The sequence below is a fragment of the Labrus bergylta genome, chromosome 5 (genome assembly GCF_963930695.1).
Source record: "Labrus bergylta chromosome 5, fLabBer1.1, whole genome shotgun sequence".
In the NCBI taxonomy this organism is placed as follows: Eukaryota; Metazoa; Chordata; class Actinopteri; order Labriformes; family Labridae; genus Labrus; species Labrus bergylta.
Window position 1 is genome coordinate 9,248,215 of NC_089199.1, and position 21,195 is coordinate 9,269,409.

General features: G+C 38.2%; 1 protein-coding gene across 1 annotated transcript; it reads left to right on the forward strand.

Annotated features, from left to right (window-relative positions):
* Positions 1 to 3,274: 3,274 nt before the first annotated feature.
* On the forward strand, positions 3,275 to 19,917 carry LOC109986188 (dual specificity calcium/calmodulin-dependent 3',5'-cyclic nucleotide phosphodiesterase 1B). Its single transcript, XM_020636715.3, has 14 exons — positions 3,275 to 5,018; positions 6,829 to 6,942; positions 7,853 to 8,035; positions 8,390 to 8,456; positions 8,584 to 8,700; positions 9,003 to 9,143; positions 10,339 to 10,439; positions 12,332 to 12,457; positions 14,283 to 14,384; positions 14,602 to 14,722; positions 17,559 to 17,640; positions 18,000 to 18,117; positions 18,446 to 18,582; positions 18,928 to 19,917. Exons 1-14 carry the CDS (start codon positions 4,966 to 4,968, stop codon positions 19,035 to 19,037), a joined length of 1,572 nt encoding a protein of 523 aa, XP_020492371.2. The 5' UTR covers positions 3,275 to 4,965; the 3' UTR covers positions 19,038 to 19,917.
* Positions 19,918 to 21,195: the final 1,278 nt, after the last annotated feature.

Here is a 21,195-nt window from a genome sequence, read left to right on the forward strand (position 1 = left end):
AAACAGCACAATAAACAACCACTTCATGCAAATTGTTGCAAAAGGGTCAAATCTTATCCGAACACTGTGAGCCTAAGAGAGATATTTAAGTACTGTACATAATGGGTCCTTTGTGTGTGTGTGTGTGTGTGTGTGTGTGTGTGTGTGTGTGTGGGTTCCAGCTCCAGTTTAAAAAGTAAAACATGTTTTTTCTCTCATGTATCATTCCTGTCATGTGCAAAGAGAACAGCTATCTAGCTTTTACTTTCATCATGCCTCCCATTAAGACCCGACCTCACTTGTCCCCTTTTCTTGTGACATCTTTAATGCTTCTATCTTTTCTTCCAGCTGTTAAAGCTTTTGATTTTTTTGTCTATGCTGTGGAGGACAGTGCTGTCCTCATCACTATATCTAATTTAAAACAGTATACAAACAATTAATAAACTGTTTATAATGTACTATAATTGTAGTTGTAAGCAAATATACTGTAAGTGTTTATACTCCTCCTTGACTCCAACATCAAGTGAAGGCTGCTGTATAAACAGATATGTAGATAAATAATGTTGTTGTATGATAAATATGTGATAGCAGAGGGTCAAATACTGTGACTACAACAATGTGACAACGCATTATAATAAACACATACAGTATCACATGATGGCATTGTGCTGCTTATCAATGCTTAAAAAAAATTCATATCAATGTTATCAACATTTTCAAATTATGTGTTTGCAAATATTTAACCGTCTAAAACACTGTTTTCTGACCTTTTGGGCCTGTGACCCCACGATGACCTCACGATACTCTGGACACCCCAGATTTCCAAAACACATAGAGCTTTTTTACTTAAATTAATTTGTTTTCAATCATGTGATAGTTTTTCTAGTATGTTGCAAGTAGACATTCATTTTAGACCACACTTAAGGCTTTTTTGTATATTATTGTGAACAGATGAAGAAAGGCTGAGATGACATTTCTGCACAATGGATGCAAGTTTCTTGTTTTGTCATTGGCAATGGCCCTCAGTAGCCTGTGTTCAATATCTTTTAATATACAATATAGATTTTAATTGATCAATAAATAGAAGTTTCAGGTGACCCAATTTGAATTCCATGCAACCCCACATGGGTTTGGGAGCCCAAGGTTGGGAAAGCCTCGTCTAAAACAACACAGTAACAATGTCTTATTAATTGTTAATCACTTGTACATAAAATACATTTTATTTTCAATAATATTACTTTTTAATGTAAGGTGCTTTCAGCTACTTAAAAATATTATTATTCACTTTAAAAACAACCCTGAACATATTGTAATGTTTATACATTGTTACTGTTCTACTCGTTTGTCAATAGTTTTATAAGTTGTACTTCTGTCTGTAGTGTTGTTATAATAGAGTTTGAGATCATTGTGTATTTTAAGGTTTTACATGCAGATGAAGTTTCCCCCTGCAGCTCCACAGATTTTCCTGTCCCGAGACACTGAGGACAGTTAATGGTGGAAACTCTGGTGCTGATATAAAGACTCTCTGCTGATTGTGTTGGTGACACAACCTCTCCTGCTGACACCGGGGATTACACACACACCACCATACACACAAACAAACTGAAAATTACAGTATACACACACTCAGGAAAGGAGTACATGTATCATAGAGTGTACATACAGAGCAGATTTACATAGAAGTCTGTATACAACCAATTCAAACAGAGGACAATTCACACATGCTGGATTTATAGTAACCCACAGATGCTCTATCAGTGAGGTTCACAGTCACATACATGGTGTTCAGCAGTGTTCAGAGGTCATGACACCAACCTGCAGGATTCACAGAGCAGCTGATAGACATCTCAGCCCTATGGCAAGGAGGACCACACTTGAGAGGTAAGAAAGACTGCCTATCTCTGTTTGTTTTTCTTGCACTACACTCCTTGCAGTAAATTACTTAAAACATAAAAACACACACATCACAATGTCTGTGAATCAGCTGCTTGGACAGTTTTCAGTAACACTCTGGTTTTGTGTCGTGAAGTTGCAGAAATGTTACATTTGATTGGGCTGTGAATGGTGTGTTGTTTACTGAGGTGTACTTTATGCAGACATTTGTGGCGTTATAAGTAATATTTGGACAAATTCAGTTATAATGATGATGTCTTTTGTGTCAATAGCCCCTTAAAATGTGCGTCCTTATCCAAATACCAAGTTTTATATAGGCTTACTGCTTGCAGTGTTGCATTCCTGCTACCAGCTCTGTCAGACTGTTTGTGCATAGTCTTTCTTAGCTATAGGCTAACATACTGGCTTTATTCAAAAGACCATTCTTACATGCTAATAAAAACATTTTGCACAATATTAGCATGTTAGCGTGACCATGTTGATGCTAACATCTTACAAGAATTGTTTGCCTTAGCATCTTGTTCTTATCCTGAAGGATTTTTGTTTCCCCTCAAAATACTGGATACATTACTATTTGTACCTGCTGATACAGTCAAAGTGTGTGGGTGTAGCTTTTTCTGTTTTTTATCCTTTAAACAAAGAACAAAAACAAAAGTCTGCTCTGTAAAACTGTTACTGCAAGTATTTTAATTTGCTTAAAATAGGAAGCTAGCATGTAAAATGTGGAAAACCTTGTCTTGCTGACATTAGCTTACCAAAACACAAAGTACAAATGAGGCTGTAGGACATTAGAATTGAAGTTTATTCATTATAAACTAAATTGGGAAATTCCCCGCTGACGTAGCTGGATAAAGGATTATTTACACATGTCAAGGAAATTCCATCTAATGGTTGAGTAGAAATGTAAAAGTCAGTTAAGAGAAAAATAAAAGTCAGTAGATCATCAAAGTCGGTCAGATTATTTCTCGGGGGAACTTGAACGTCGGTACAGAATTTCATGGAAGTTCATCATGTAGCCGTTAAGACCTTTGAGTCTCTGCCAACAAACCAGCGGACTGACATAACTGTCTCAAGAGATTCAACAATTTCCTAGTTATCCTGTATGATCCACACAACACGCTGTCTCCAGTTTTCAGGACATTTTTCTGTTGGTTTATTGAGGGTGTGTTTCATCCTAAAGAAACTTGAAACCATAAACCTTTGAACCTTTCACCATTGTTCACAGTCACAAATTCTTAGATTGGAGTAAAACTGGACGGCCCTGTTGTAAAAAAAAAAGACCACTTTCCATGCCCCTCAGAACCCTAAGGCTCTTGGACATCTAGTTCCCATGCAGAGACACATGACATTAACAAGTGATTTATGGCCCGCAGGCGGTTTTATCTCTTTTATCTAAGTGTGGGGATTGAGGGTAACAATTAGTTCAGGCCTCTGAGTGGACAGAGATATCAGAGGGTGTAGCTTGGTCCGTCATCCTCAAAAACAAAATGTGAGGATGACAGAGGGAAACTTAATAAAGGGAAACCATGTTTGACACTGGATTCATACCGTCTTTAGTGATTAATTAGCCTTTTGAATTAAATGTGTGGCATTGTGAGTGAGAGTGTGGCATTTCTAGGCATTGGCTTCATTATAAACACAGCTCAAAGAGACAGTGGGAGACAGAGAGTCATCAGTCGTAAAAAAGTTACTTCTCTTCATTTCTGCAATACGTGGTGCCATGTCAAAGAGCATGGGAGCGAGAGAGTCAGTCTGACCCGGCAGGCAGAGCAGGACAGGCGAGGAGGGAGGCGGACATGGCAGGGGTTTTCCCAAGCCACACTATTGCCATGCTCTCACAAAACTGTACAAGTAAAATCAGAAAAGTATTGCCTAGTAAAGCCAGACCCCCCCGGCCTGTTCGATGGCCACGTCTGGCCCATGTATTTGAAACACAAGAACATCTTGCAAGGGATGCCTTGCATGTCTTATCTGATTCTTAAAGTTAATGAACTTCACTCTCTTTACTGCTCAGAAAAAATTCAGCTGACATTTACTGATATTTCTATTTTTTTAATTTAAACCTACACAATGATAATTGAAGCTCTGTCTAGTTCTTTTGTCTCGAAAAATGCCAACAGAAGGCTTTGACAAGTTTTTTTTGTTAGTTTTGCATAGGTAAGGCAAGGCAGCTTTATTTATATAGCACATTTCATACACAAGTGTTCTACAGAGTAATGCAACATAATAAAGGCACAGATTTACAATTATAAAGCGAGTAAAAGATTTAAAATTCAAGTAAATTTATCAAAAAAGCCCCGTACATATTGTCATAAAAAATGTTTTAAATGTCATGACAAAAGCATGTTAGATGTATTGCATGGCAGTCTTCTTAAGATTAAGCAGAAAAGTTAAAATATAATAAATAAAAAATGAAAATATATATAGAAGGGAACAGTGTCCATTCTTGGATTTGTAACTTATTTTCTTTATTCAGAGCAGCAGTGAACCTATCATGATTTTGTGGGTGGCTTTCGAGGACAGGCTTTGTTTATGTGTTTTAGTTGGGGGTGACATTGGTGGGTTTCAGTCAGAGACCCTTTGTGTAGTTCCCTAATTTGCGGCTGTGGTGGAAATTCTCATTTGGGATTTAGAGTATACTAACACACACACACACACACACACACACACACACACACACACACACACACACACACACACACACACACACACACACACACACACACACACACACACACACACATACACACACAACCTGAAAGCCTCGCAGTCAACACTTCATCAGCGAGTGAGGTCAACTCTCTCACACTTCACACAAAGTCTGTACACATATACACAAACACTTACTCAATCAAACACACACACTGACACAGTTTGGGCCTGCCCAGCCAATCACAGTGAAGTGGAGTAGGTCCCCCCAGAAGTGGGTGGGAGAGCTGCTGAAACACAAGTCTGTCTCAGGGCACACACAAAGTTTGCGTTGGTGGTTTGGAGACTTTTCTGCTAACAACTTCCCTGTTATATTTTTTTTCATCCTGTTATTGTTTGTTTTTTTGAACTCTGGGGTCCATCAGGGCACGGCTTGAGTGTGGAATGGCTGAACTTGTGAGAATCCGTAAGAAACGACTGCAGATCCCCATCTCTAGGTAAGACAGGGGTAATGATGAGTACAGATTATATCAGAGCTAGTTATATACATGTTTGGCCTTTCTGTGTCTGCATACACAAGGCTGGATAACATATATAAACATGTGAGAGCCTACATTGTAACATGATTTATCACTGTTTAGAGCAGGAAAGTTGTCTGGTTCATATTTTGTTGTACAGTAGGTGTTTCCTTCTTTTGCAGCACTGAAAAGTCAAAAATGCAGCTTGCAGTACAGTGATGAGGGATTATAGAGTAGCCTGAAGTGGCTTTGTGACTCCTTTTATATCTGCAGACCCTGATCCCTGCAGTGTAAACAATCAAAAGAACCTTAGAAAATGTTTTTAAAAAAGATTGTTTCCTTTTATTTTGATTGTCAGCAGATTTTCAAGACTTCACTTTTAATCTAGATTTATTCTGACTAAACTTGGCATCATAAGAGCAAACTCTTTCCCCTCTGACCACTCATCTCATGTGAGCCTTTTCTGCGAAAGGAAAAGCTGCAGAGGTGATGGGTCATGTGGTTAGTGGTTCTTTCGTTACGTGTCACTAAGTTTCAGAGTACTTAACTTTTGAGGTTATTTTTCTCAAAAGTTTGAACATTTCTTGAACCCCTGATATCAATATCAAACTACAATTATCAACACTTTAATAGAAATATGAAGTATGATCTGATTTACATTTCTCAGTTTTGCAATGAAATGTACAAAGAAGTTTAAACATTTTGTAAAAAATAAAGTGCTGACAAAGCTGATATCGTTCAAACTTCTTTGGAATGACATGCATCTCTGAAGGCTGACGCCATGCTGTAGGTTGACTCAAAAAGTCTTCTGCCATTTCTCTCATACACAGAGTGCACTTTATGACAAATTACCTATAAAACGTTGTGTCAGAAGCTACTGCAAACAGTTGAAACAAAAAAGACAGCGTTATCATGGAAGATTAGCTGAGATTAAAAGTGAGCAATGGCATTCAGATGCTATTTTTATGACTCGACAGCTTTTGAAAGGCCCTGCCTGTGTGATAAACACTTGAAAAGCTGTGAGCAACTCCTCCCCAGGAGCTGGCTCCACAGAGCAGCCTGTGATTGAACACAATCAGTCAACATACGTTCAGTTCCAGCGAAATGCTTTAGAGAAATGATCTGTGGCACGTACAAATCAAATAAATCTCTTCGCAAATTTCCTCAGAGAAAATCAAATCACATCAGAGCAGATAGATTCCAGTTGTGTGTTGTTTTATGATGCTATGAAAGCTGTTGGATTTATTACAGAGATGAGATTACATTAACACACAGCAGGTGGTTACACGGGAGGTGACATGTGCTTTTTATTACTCTGCAGGAGATGAATACATTCCTGCCTGTTCCCTATAGTAATATGATTAAAAGTTTCATAATAAAACATGAGACAAGATCAGAAAGCAGCCAACACTGAAAAACATCATGGAGCTCACTTTGACAAAATGCAGGTTACATAAGAGCTAAAGCATGGGAAGTTTTCCTCTCGTGGAAAATTTGGCACTAATGATGCCCTTTTTGCCACTGGCTTTCTTTGGGCAGCGTAAATCACTTCCAAATGAACTCTTTCCTTTCCCGAGGATTTCTAAACCTGCTTTTGAAGCCGCTCTATGACCTCTTTCCACTCACCCCTAACATTATCAAGTGCACTCCTTCATGTTACCTCCAACCATTCTCACCCAGCTGTTCTTTCCTCTCTTTTGAGATGTGAAACAGTAGTTTTAGTACTTTCAAAAAGGCCATTTTATTGTGTTGTGATCACATCCAAACAAACGGTTGTGTTTCCTTCCAGACTGAGGAGCATGCTGAAGCTTCTGGAGGAGAGAGATGTCGACTTTGAAGAAATCAAAAAGAATCTGGATTTCACTGCGTCGTTACTGGAGGGAATATACCTTGATGGAACAAGGTAGGAGAAAAAAAACAGAATGAGAAGACGACCAAAGCTCCAATTTTTTTTTTACATTTTCTGCTTAATACTGACTCGTATACCATTTTTTAAAAACAGTGAATTGTGTAACTCTTTAAAATTAAGAAAAATTAAACAAAAAAATAACTCCTGTAATATATTTTGTTTTGTTTTGCAGAAAGGGTTACATTTCAATTCAATCCATCTTAGTTCTTTGCAGGTCATGTTGTGCTGGAACTTTACTCGGTTCACTTTGGGCTGACAGTGGGGTACAGCTATTACTGGTAACAGCACATAGGGCAACCACATCCAGAAAAAGGTTCAACCAAACAGTTAAGAGCCATTAATCAACCCAGTCATTGGGTCTTTGTGCTAAAATGAATTTATTTAAGGAATTTTAAGAAAACACTTTGCTTGTTGTGCTATTTTACTAATGTGCTCATAACGAGGTTATATCTGTAATTATTGTAACCTGACAGGATTTTTGCCATAAAATAAGGACATTTTCAATATTGTTGGACAATTTTCTTAGTCTTAGTTTCCATCTTTGTTATTTGAGGAGAATCTTAGAACTCTCTCAGTATAAAAATACTTTTGCTTGACACTATCAGACTTTATATTCTGGCAGTGCAGATGTCGTCAGGAGTTCAGATCTTTTGTTGGTGGTCGAGTAACGCGCCTTTGATGTGAGCTTTTTTAAAGATATGACCTTGGAAGTTCACACCCAACTAATGCAGTGATCATTTTCACATCCAGCGTCAATGTTGCCTTTGACACAGGGATAGGACATTGGATAAAAACATGAGCCGGACTCAAACCCTGGAAACCAACATCACCAAGCCCCTGGCCGGGACACTGTGTGTTTTTATATTGCCTGTCAAACAATCTTAGTGTGTGTTGTCACTCTCAGGCAGTGTTTGGAGACTGAGGATGACCTTCAGCAGCTGCAGTCGGATGGGGTGCCTTCAGAGGTCACTGATTGGCTGGCTTCCACCTTTACACAGAGGGTGAGACGACCTGTGCGGCGTTCAGACGAGAAACCAAAGTTTCGCAGCATTGTGCACGCTGTGCAGGCTGGGATATTTGTGGAGAGGTAAATTATCTAATATTTATTGAATCTTTATTTCAGGAGTTATGAGGCTTTAAATCAATAAAATATGGAAAAAACATTTCATAATGTAAATTTCCCATCGTTAACAACTGATTAACATCTCTGTACTATAACTCCAACATAAGATAATTCAGTGTTATTACAATCTAAGACGCAGAAAACAGAGACAGCTGGACTGAAACATGAAACATTAGCCTCCTTCTCTCTTTAAAACATCCTTCCAAAGGGGACAGGGACTTTGGAGGATTTATATAAACAGCTCCTGAGACCAGCTGGCTGCACAGTGTCAACATCTGAACTTTAACTGAACTCAACATAAACAATGCATTATTCCAGGATGTTCAAGAGGGCCTACACAGCCGCCATGCCAGACCAACCTGCACTGGTCGTAAACTGCCTCAGGGTAAGACCACACAACTCTTAAATTTTACTGTGCGTCGTATGTTTGGGCTATAAATCGCACATCAGAGTAGGGGCGGCACACACCTAAAGTATGCATGGATCACACTGTTACTCTTCCTTCTCCTCAGGATGTTGATCGTTGGAGTTTTGATGTTTTTGCTTTGAACGCAGCCAGCTCGGATCACGCACTACAAACTCTGTTCTTCGAGCTGATCACCAGATACGGGCTCAACAGCCGTTTCAAGGTCTTTGCCTCTGAAATTATTACATAATATACAATAATCACTTTCCATATGTTATGTGGATGTAGAGATGAAAGAGGTTCAGGGCTGTGTGTAACATTCTTACAGTAAAACTATGATTTCTGCCTTTTTAGAGTTCATGTTTGTTGGACTATGTATTGTAATTGCAGATATGATGATTCATGTTTTCAATCTTAACCACATTTATAACAACGCTCTGGCTGTTTGTACTTCTCTTTTTCAAATAGGTTGTGCACCTTGGATTTTCAAATAAACCTTCGTTGATTATATGCTGCACTTTTCAGATCCCCATCTCATGCTTGACAGAGTTCCTATGTGCTCTGGAGAGAGGATACTGCAAACACAACAACCCGTACCACAGCCATATTCATGCTGCTGATGTGACTCAGACACTGCACTGCCTGCTGCTGCGCTCAGGACTTGTGGTACAGTGGAATCACTTATACTCATTATTTTGGGTCAAGAACTCCATCTTGGTTTTTAAAACGAAAAGCTGTTTTTATGTATTATGTCTGTCTCAAACAAATGCCATGAGAAAACTGAACAAAAAAAACCCCGCCTCCACTACACATATCAATTGCTGATTGGTGATGTTTCATCCACCGATGTTTTCTGAAATTGATGGTCTGACACTCTCATCCACTTTGCACATTGATTGGCCTGCTTTGAAGAGTTGAGAACATGAACACTTTTCTGGACTTCTTTCCCCAGCCCTTTCCTTATTATTGAATGTGTGAACTTGATTATTTCTGTCACTTTTAATTTGAGCAACAAGGGCAACTATTTGAATGTCTTCTTGGAGAGACTGTTCAAAGCAGGACGCTGTTATTCCCATATTTATCTGGTAATGTGTCTCTCCTTCTCTCTGATAGATTAACTTTTACCCTGTTCCTATTGAGGCCATTTCAAGTAACCATGAACTCTTTCAAATGACAAGATCTGTTTGTGGCTCTTTCTGTTCAAGCACAACCCAACCACAAGTCTGACTTCCTGACATTGTTAGTGACATGTGTTCCTGTTCAATACATATCTATCTTTCAAATCAGGAAGCAAATGTTGAGTCCGTTTAAAAAAGAGAAGCTAAGACATTTCTAAAAAACAGCTGCCCACTGTGACTTTAAGATTACTCAGACTCCCTCATTTAAAGTCTATTTTCATCTTCAGATTTATACACACTGTAGAACAAACTACTGACACACTTATTTACATCTGTAATACTGACTGAAACAAACATTGCATTGATTGTTGATGATCAAACTTAGGAATCCGATAATGCCCTGAAGTAATTAATTATCTTACTATCAGCTTCTGCTACTTTGTGAATTTTGCTAATAGACAAATGTTAACACACTAAGGTTTAAACCTAATTTAGCATCCACAGTCAACATTTCACCTGCTTGTTAAATGTTTTCATATTAAATTGTCATTCTAAGCAACATTAGCATTTACATCGCTAACCACACAGAGCAGATGGCAGCAGAAACTTTCTGTTAATAGCTTTTAACATACATTTTAAGATAATGCTATTTTATATTTGTGTCTCACCCTAAAGCTGCTACTCAATATGCTGCACTGACTGTATGTTTTACATGGGTTTCTTTATCTCTTGTGTCCATCAAGCACTGGCTGACTGAGCTGGAGGTGATGGCATCATTATTCGCTGCAGCCATCCATGACTATGAGCATACAGGAACCACCAACAACTTTCACATCCACACAAAGTAAGCTCCTTTTCTGAAACACATTTTATAAACCCACACTCGTATAGCGTCATCTAAAATTACACAGCATCCTGTTGTGAAATCGTGAAATAGCAGGAGAGATCAGGGCATATTGAAATAGAAAAGCAGTGTCTCTTAAAGGCCTTTGTGCAGTTTTTAGGAGACAGTGGGAGAGAGACAGAGCACTCTAAAGAAAACACGTCTTCATGGAGGGAACACAGTATTTTTAGACGATGATTTTCCACACAGGAGGGCCGAAGAACGCAGTCTCCTGGCACCCATCATCCTGGCCATGCTTTTATTTTGGGAAGAATACTTGTCCACAATAAGAGAACATGTCTTGGTTACAGAAAATAAACACCATTTGTTGAAAGTCATACTCCACCCAAAATATATCTCTGAGTGTCAAAACTCATCAATCTTGAAATACCGTCTGAAAAACGGTCTTTCCTTTTAAAGAGCCGTGAGCCTTGTCCTCTGAAATGAATGCAGGTTGTAAGTGATCCCCGGGATGATGACAGGTTTTCATGTTAGAAAAGTATTTTAAAAATCCAAACCTCTCAACCCACCCTTGCAAGTGAATCACGTCTCCACTGCCGGCCACCTTTTACTTTAAAACCCAATCTTCCCTAAAATTGCGACAAAACATACAGCTTCATGTTGAACAATGTTAGGGCTCCTATTATGGTTTGTATTTAGACCCAAAAGCAGACACAGCAGCGAAATTGAAGGGTTTGAGGTTTTATTGCAGGGCTTGGTATAGGTGGATGGCTGGCTGACTGGCTGGTAGTGACTGCGTGGAGGAGACTTATGGAGTTTATCTGGTTCCGTAGGCAGGCAGGTAATTGGTTGAATTGTCTGACGATGAAGCAGGCTGGAGGAGATGACACCGGTGAAAATCTGGACAAGAGAAAAAAATCTGTTAGGACTTACTGGAATAACACTAACAAATGTTAAGAGCAGCCGATCATAGCTACCACTTCAGTAGACTCAATAATCTGGCCATGAGTATAGTTGAAACCAGGGTCTTGGCCTGAGGCAGATGAGAAGATGAGTTGCAGGTGTGAGTAGTCACCAGGTGTTTGATTGAAGCCACACCCTCCAGAGACACACACACACACACACACACACACACACACACACACACACACACACACACACACACACACACACACACACACACACACAGACAGACAGAGGGGGAGGAGACACAAAGGAACCAGGGATACACAGAGAAACAGGATCACAGCCAGAGACGTTATAGCTCCTCGATTGGTTGTATTTTTGGTGTGTCAATTAAAAAGGGGAAAAGGTCTGTTTCACTGAAGTATTAAATGACTTATTTTAGGGCTTTTATGTAGGTTTTGATGATGTGTACTTGATTTTTGGATAGAATTTGGTTTCCCATATTTCATAAACAGTTCAGTATTGAGTGACTCTACACTCTTCATATGACTGTCGGGGTGATTTGAAAGGAAAAAAGTGTACTCAAGTCATCTGAAGTAAACTCACTATTATCATTTAACAGCAAGTATTAGTGTTTAAGTTAATACTTTGGACTATAAACAACAAGTGGATGTAGCCTTTTAAAAAGCAGAAGTTGATTAAACCTGCTTTATATGTAATTGCCAGTAGGGGGCGACTGCAGTGGTTGCTGAAATTATTGTAAAGAAGTTAATGAGAACTACCTCTTTGCCTCACTTTATTACCTCAAAAAATAAACGTTCAGAACTTTAAATTCATTATTACAGACCCACAGTCATAGTCTTTAAATGATTCCCTGGGCACTCTCTTTTAATGTCATTTTAAATGTGTCTGCTACAGAAACATACAACTAAATTCATTCATGTACTTCCACCCTCTCCCCGTATCTCTGGCCGTCTGTCTGTCAGGTCGGACTTTGCTCTGATCTACAATGATCGCTCGGTGCAGGAGAGTCATCACCTGAGTGCAGCGTTTCGCCTCCTTCAGGACGATCAAATGAACATCTTCATCAACCTCACCAGAGAGGAAATGATGTGAGTGGACAACCTTTCTAAAGAGATGCTGTTTAGTTCTGGTTCAGTGAATATTTTGTTTTCATTGATCATTTAAGTCTGTCACGGAAACAAGGGACAGTATGCTTAAAATAAAGGTTTCGCTTGTGTTAACAGAGTTGAGAGAAAACAATAGGCCTGTTTATCTTAAAAAAAAAAAAGTGAATTGCCAAGATAAAGGAGTTATTGCCATGTCAAATACAAATATCCATCATATCAAAGGGTAGATATAAATTTGCAACAATGATGAAATTATTACAGATAGAAATCCATGAAAGAATTAGCAGGAATCTTCAAATGAACCCAAAAGCCGAGAATGAAATTTGAACACATGACTCACCAAGCTCATTTTCAGAGAAAGACCAAAGTGCTCTCCTCCTACATAACTACACAACGGAATACAAGACGTTTTTTACATTCACTTTCTGATTCAGAGAATTTGCTCATTGAAAGTGAAAAAGATTTAGATTTTTCTTTACAAGAACCTTTCAAAGTTTGTTCAACAACAAATCCATTCATTTGTTTATTATACTTTATGAATTTAGCTAGATATATGTGACTAAATAAAGCAAACAATATTCAATATGTGTCAACATATCCTGTGAAAAGATAAAGTACAAAATGACTTTATTCCACTTACACTTACATGAATTGTTTATGTGTCCAGAGCTAAACTTGGCTCCTTCCTGTTTGCCATATGAGCTCTAATGTCATTAACAGATTGCATCAACACTTTAACACAGGTTCTGGGGTTTCCTTTTCAAAAAACTACGGTGCCCAATGCCCCAACTAAAATAGTTCCACACACACACACACACACACACACACACACACACACACACACACACACACACACACACACACACACACACACACACACACACACACACACACACACACACACACACACACATTAAATAAATAATAGATTGATGTTAAAAAAAATAAGGGTAGGGAAACTGAAAGGAATTACTGGCCATTAGATGCAGTTATATGACTAGTATACAAATATAAAACATATTGCTACAGCATCATTGGTGGAAATAAAAAGTGACTTCTCATGTGCGCCGCAGTTTATAAAAAATGAATGATGAAGTCATGAAGACCCCATGAGGACAATTATCTGTCCAGCTTGAATCCACCATATTGAATTCTGACCGCCTGCATGGCTCCTCCTCTATCTGACCCTGACTTTTGACCCCCTCAGATAACATTTCTCCTTTAGGAATCCATAAAGGATCATGTTACTATCACTGCTAAGTGACTCATTCACTTAGCAGCAGTAGAATAGTGATAGGTCATGTGTACTTCCTCTGACTACAGTGACAAACACTCAGAGATGTAGTCGGAGAGCTAAACTTACAATTCAAACAATTAGAAATGAATTATCAACTGTGATTCATCTTGACTGTTGAACTGAATGGCCATTATTATCTGCTCTCTTTTTATCTCTTTTTTAAATTCTTGTGAGTACAAACATACATGTCCTCTCTAGAAAACAATTTTTGATAAGAAAATATTCAAGCAGTAATATATTCATGGAGGCTGACACTTCATATATCACAGATACAGAACGTCACTGTGTTATTCATGGGCGAGCTCTGCAGATATCGTCAAAGATAAACAGCAGCATACTGTAATGGGCTTTTTTTATGCAGTCAGTGTTACCATGGGAACAAGAAAAAAATCACAAAGAAAGCTAAAGAGGTTACAACCCCTTTGACTCTTCCTCAATGTCCTTTTTAAGCGATAGACTTTATTCCTATCATCAGGGGATGATTCATAAGAAGTGTGTGTTGGTTTACAGGGAGCTGAGATCTCTGGTCATAGACATGGTGTTGTCCACAGACATGTCCTCCCACCTCCTCCAAGTCAAAGCCATGAAATCCTGCCTACAGCAACAAGAACGGTAAAACTAATGGCCTGTGATGATGTTTTCAAGCTGTGCTGCATTATGAAGAGGTTATAAAAATCATGTTCAGAGCAGAAACAGCAGATTAAAAATGTCCTGTATAATAGAAAATAAATGAGCGTCACTCAGGCGGATCTAAAGTCTGATAATTGTCGACATGTCTGAGATGCATCATACAACAAAATCCGGAAGTCAGCGGTGCTTTATCCCACAGGATTGACAAGCCCAAAGCTCTGTCTCTGCTGCTTCACACGGCCGACATCAGTCATCCATCCAAACCCTGGGCTCTGCACTCTCGTTGGACCAAAGCCCTGATGGAGGAGTTCTTCAGGCAGGTAGGACCTCTAAAAGACCTGCACTGACAATGTGGACTGTTTTCTTTTTGTTTTTATCTCCATTTCTAGTCTTTACACCAAGCTAACTTAAAGACAGCTGATGGTAGCTTCGTTTATGTGTTAAGGCCTCGATAGGGCCACACCAAACGGAAGAGTCTGAACACAACCCTGTACACAGTCAACCAAAACCGAAGGATACTTCATGCCAACTAAGTATTTTCCGATGTACATGTATTTTCAAGACATCTAAGCAAGATGCACAAGGAAGAGTAAATTAGTGGTGCCAATCAGAAGACAGAACCAAACCATGTTGACTTGAACATAATTCAAACAATGGATGTATTATCACCATTGTTCAAATTTTCTCAGACTTTTCTTTCAAATTAAATTAATATTTTCAGCTCGTCTGGGAAGTAAACACAATTTTGACCATGTAGTCTTGACAGTTATGCTGATTCATTTAAAGAGCCCATATTATGCCCTTTTTGGGGTTCATATATTTAATCTATGTACCTATTAAAGTATGTTCACAATAGCTAAAGTTCGAAAAAAGTGTCTGTTTTCATGAACTGCTGCTCCATGCACCGGCTCGCTTCTGACTCTCTCTCTAAGGCTCTGAAGTACCCACGTTCAGAGTCCCCACGTGCCAAGTCTGATCTGATTGGTCGGCCTGTCGGCTCTGCCGTAATTGGTCAGTTGCTCAGCACGGTTCTCGGAAATGTCAGGCCCCTTTTTCCATATTGGGAATGCAGCCACTTTGCCTCCGAGTGGAGCATAAACATGAGCACCTTAGCACTACTGTGCTACCGCAGGCTACGGCATGTCGTGGGCGTGCTACAGAAGTTGACGGGCATACAACATGAGCTGCTGGGCTTGCCACAACGAGCCAATGGGCTTAGATCAGTGATCTCACACTGACAAGACGTCACACTGGCAACATTTTATTCGAGGGGGGCTAGAACCGAGCGTTACATGCAGCTAATGCTACAGCTAACAGGAGGACGTAGGAGAAGCTGCGTTTCCACGGACTTTGTATTTTTGCACATAGATGTGCCTAAACATGCACAGGACACATGGAAAACACACTAAAGAGCATATAAAACCATAAAAAGCATAATATGACCCCTTTAAAGAAAAAGAGGATCATTTTTCACAGCAGAAATTTTGTCTTATTGTGTCAGTGTTCTTTGTAAGTTCTCTCACGTATGATCATGAGTATTATAAGTGTACTGAAGTAAATGTAAAGAGAACTAGCCTGTTAATTATTTCTTCTCTGTTCCTGCTGTTCTTTCATGTCATATCTACTTCATATGATGGGTTTTGATCTGTTCTTATCTTTGAATGATGACTGAAAAAAAAGGTTTGGATGTCTTATACCAGCTCTACAATTTGTAAATGACTCATTGAGTCTGAAAGCAGGAAACCTTCAAAGAGTTTTATTACGTCAGAGAAAAGGAACAAGACATAAATAGCACTTCAGGTATGAGGCAGAGACTGTTAACAAGAGGAAAGTTGCTTTGAAAATTGCCCTGAACATTTACTTTGAAAGATGAAGGACCACTAGATCTTACAAACTCAGATTTAATAAAAGCTTTAAGTCTAGAAGACACAGAGAACCAATTCATCCAACAGCCAAAACATTAGTCCTTGTTCAATATGTGCTGTTGCCTTTTAGAACCACCAAATCTCATAAAAATGTATCCTATTTTTTTTCATTCTTAACATTTTGAAACAATCAATTGACAACAAAACAAGTGGAGATTAAGGGTGCTAAAGTTTAAAAGTGTATTATTTTGTTTCACTGGGGCTCAAAATTCATTTTTAACCTTGGAAACAAAATCTGACAAATCATAATAATAATAGTAATAATAATAATTAATAATAATACAAGAATAATACGTCTGCTAATAATTTGATACCATGTTCCTCCTGCTCTCTGCCTGGCAGCACAAACACACTTGTCCTCACTCCATATGAGCATGTGTTTTGACAGACAGATCAGAAGAACAGAGGGGGAAAATATGATGGATTTTGAATGTCAAGATTTAAATCCTTTTTCGTCTCGTTAGAGAAAATAAAAATGTACAATGAGATAGGGAACAATGATGAGGAGAGGTACCAAAAGAGGTACATTGGAACAACACATTTTATTCCTTGAAATTGGCTCAGATTTGTTCTGGTCTGCACATAACACAAAACATTCTGTTACAATATGTCCTGCTTTCTGCTTCACAGAAGCCAAGAAAAAACAAAAGCTAAGCTTATAGATGGAATTGACTATTAATGAATAATGGATTCTGGAGTTTTTTATTTTAATATAACAGCATTTGCTCTGAACAGCAGGTGGGTTGTCAGTGGATCCTAAAATAACTATTTAAGGACCATTTGAAGATTATCAGCTGCATGCATATTATAATTACTGTAACTAAACCTTGAGCTTTTGTCCAACTTCACACAAAACAGGACCATAAGTGTTTGAGAGTTTCATATCATGATGTTGTACTTTGACTGAGTGAATTTTCCAGTAAATACAACAGTCACATCTTACAGTAAGCTGTCTTTATTTTCACTTCAATGAGAAATAAAAGGGAGCAGGTCTTGACTTAGACCTACAGTCTTTGAAAATAAGATGTGAGAAGCCTCTCTTTCTGAAAGGCTCTTTAGAGTTTTCTGCATCTTTAAAAACAAAAGCACCTACAGTATACAGTTTCCTTTGAACAATCTGACAGCCTCAGGTGGCAAGTGTTGCAGTCCAATAACCTTTAAGAAGTTATATTCAGCTTATACATGGGATGCCTTTTATGATATGTTCTCTCTGTCTTTCTATCTTTGTGAGGGCGATAGAGAGGCGGAGCTCGGCCTGCCCTTCTCTCCTCTGTGTGATCGAAACAGCACGCTGGTAGCCGAGTCCCAAATAGGTACGTCTCACAAAACACTTTCAAACACGTTTCTTACTCCTCTTCTTGCTGTTATTCTGTAAATTTGATCTTGTTTCCATACACATCTTTGTTTGGACAAGTCATGAATCTAAAGCAATAGATGTACAGGTGTTCCCCTATAAAGTTCTTAAATAAGTTTGTAGGTACACCAACAACTAATTCTCCATCACAGCAAGTTTTTTTTCTGTTTGTGTTACCTCTAAGAACTTCAATAAACATCATCTTACACCTTATTTTTTGAATCTCTGAATTACATTTAACATTTGAGTCTAACAACATTGCAGCTGAAAGTTGTCCCATATTTGATGACACTTAAATGAAAGTTTTTTTCTTTTCAGGCTTCATTGATTTTATTGTGTATCCCACGTTCTCTTTGTTGACTGACATGGCTGAAAAGATTGTGATTCCTTTGGTGGAGGAGAACCCAGGTCCACCTGATCCCTGCAACAGACACAGGTAACTTTAGAACAGGAACTCTAACTGTTAAAATAGTACTCTGTCTGTGCTACACATTTAGCTAAGCCAAGCTTAGCTCACATGCTGCCGTCTTTATGTTTTGTACAGATAAGATACAAAGGTTATCAATTTTTTAATCTGTCATCAAGACAGCAAGTATAGATCACTTCCAAACGTGTCTAGCTATTTATTAGAGAGACATTTTATAAAGTGATGTATCGACCTAAAGACATTTGCAAGAAAGGAGGAAGACAGAAAGAAAATAGTTGAATAAGGGTTAAACTATGGAAAACATTATTTTTATGACTGTTCTGTTATGTCTCATCAGTAATCTGTGGAAGGAGAGCTCCCGAGGTCTGCAGTGGAGTCTTGCTCATCTCACCGCTGAGCTGGTCAGTTTCCGTTCCACCTGGACGAGACACACTGAAGATAACAAGCTCAAATGGAAAGAAAGCGGCTCTAATGGTAGGCACTTTACATTCATTTAGGTTTCTACTCATGTTATTTACTGTACTATATACATTGTCTGTCATACTCTGTCATATCAATGTACTTACTTTACCTCTTTTAAAATATCCTCTTTGTAGATGTTCCATTTTGCCAGACAACTCCCTAAATATGCCTGGTCTCACTGATTTGATTTGTTCTCTTAATTCATGTTTATGATGTGTTCTCATGAAGACATTAACAGGCACAGATTTTTTTTTTCTTTTTAGTTTAACTAAATTTAAACACTGCTTCCAATCTCTTTCTCTCTCTCTCTCTCTCTCTCTCTCTCTCTCTCTCTCTCTTTCTCTGTGTATCCTCAAGGATTTTCAGAGCAAAGTGTGACAAAAGAGCAGAGATCCAGACAAGAGGAGCTGTCAGATAAATCACCACAGGACTCCGCTACAGATACAAAACAGAAAACTGGACTTTAAGTATGAAAAGTGCTTTTTCATAGAATATCTACAAGGTCACTGTTTGCAACAAAACCACATTGCCTTCTTTACCCTGAATGACTGAGTAAGAAGTGATGAAAGAGGAGGGAGAGTGGTTTATGGTTAACATCATCTTCCCATGGTAAGATGCACAATATGAACTAAAATGTCCTCATGTCTTATTTTCAATATAGTATAGTACCATAATCTCAATGCAAAGTGTACATGCTGGCCATGGTATACAGCATAAGGCATGTTGTTATTAATTTTTATTTGCCACTTAATCACTTGTAGGGAACATTTTACCTTTAAAAGTTTGAGCTGTACACACAAACAATTGTAATATGAAATAAAAAATGAAATATGTCAATATAATAATGGAATAATGTGCCTATTTTCTTTATTTTAACAGATTAAGACATTACACGAGATCATTAAATCATGTTTTAAATAACAGTGTTAATCGATAATGGAAAGAATAAGTTGCAACCTTACTGCAGGATACTTCAGTCCTTCACATTGGTCTAATTCAAAATATACCCTAAAATATTCTTCTCATACCTCCCACAATGCCACTCACTCTTCTTTTGATGCTTTTGTAAATGTTAAAGATCAAGGGCCTCTCAAAACACTGCCATTACTTGTACCCTAATGGTTTCTGCTCCTCCAGCAGGGGGAGCTGTAGAGCAAAGGGAGAGAATTGGCTCTGGGGTTGCCCTGAGGGTTCGGCTTCAAACCCAGTTTTTATTATTCTAACATTTGTCAGTTTAGCAGTTTAAAAGGGCATCTTCCTCATGTACAGCAATCTTCATATTCTAGTCGACATGGTGGCTGTAAATCAGTAAACAGAAGACCGGATTAAAAACATGCTTTAAATTCTGTTGTTATTGCGTGGCTCTAAGTGATGTATGCAGTGCACACACTTTCACCCCAACCAACGCACAAACACACAATCTTCTCATTTCACACATGAACACAACGTGTATGAGATTTTGCAGTACAAAGGCAATACTTACTGTTTGGTAGGCTGGATGTGATTCCATCCTCAAGCGAATGAAAAAGTTATGATCAAAGAGTCTCTCCCTGCAGATTTAGAAATCAACTTTAAGGTTTTACGCTGAAGGGATTCTACAGATACAACTTGGGACATGACTGCAACTTGCTTTCACAGCAGAAATTCTTCCATTTCACATAGATCCATCTCTCCAGGCACGTCTTACTGTAAACTACAGCTGCATGTGGCTGAGTGGATATTACATTTAGAATAATACGCTGCAGCATTATAAAAATACATTTGTGGAAACTAGTCCTCGGTATGAAAAATGTATGTGTTTTTATGCTCGCAGCTCTGACATTGAATTATTTATTGGCAGAGAGTCTATTTTTAGAATAAAGTCAAATTCAGTCTCTACTAAACACATGACCAGTGGTGCAATGATGTCAGATATAATAAGTTCACATTGAAGTTTTGGGAGACTCTCACCCATAAATGCCCTTTCTCGTCACATTTTAATGGGAATGCAGATATTTGTTTACACATTGGACATTCTAGATCTCTAAAATTAGTTGAAAATTCAAAGACTGTGTATGATTAACAAAGAAAAACAGCAATCACCAATTTAAATGTTTTATTGTATCAAACAAATTTAGATTACATACGTAATCATCAATCAATTCAAGTAAAATTGGAACAAAACTCCAAAGGTGTAATACATTTAAAGAACAATATTACCCGTCAAAACAGAACAAATGTTACATGGTCCATAAATACACTGCAGAAGAAGAAAAAGAACGTACACAGGAATGTTTTACCATCTTTCTTTGTTCATTGTGGACATAAGGGTTGTTGTTGGCAGCTCAGGGGGAACAAATGTAAACAGCTTAATCTGCTTAAAACAAGAAAAGTAAAACATTTGCTTGTTTTACTTTCCTCCGACCTGTCACAGGTTATGGAAAGATTGTCACATAATCTACAAAATAAGCTGCTTCATTGATACAATTAACAGACAGAATAAGCAACATGTCAGTGTGTGGTGAAGCCTTTATATTATATCCTTTGCATACAAACTAGAGATGCCATTGCAGTTAGCGTCCAGTATTTTAAATGTTAAAACGATGCACAGTGAAGACCTTAAGTTAAGACTGAAATGATATTACA

What these genes read in the sequence shown, in the direction of transcription:
- LOC109986188 (XM_020636715.3), top strand. Translation starts at nt 4,966, where the DNA reads ATGGCTGAACTTGTGAGAATCCGTAAGAAACGACTGCAGATCCCCATC. An exon ending in TGGTCGTAAACTGCCTCAGG is followed by an intron (nt 8,457 to 8,583) that starts GTAAGACCACAC and finishes CCTTCTCCTCAG; the next exon opens with GATGTTGATCGTTGGAGTTT. An exon ending in TGCTGCGCTCAGGACTTGTG is followed by an intron (nt 9,144 to 10,338) that starts GTACAGTGGAAT and finishes GTGTCCATCAAG; the next exon opens with CACTGGCTGACTGAGCTGGA.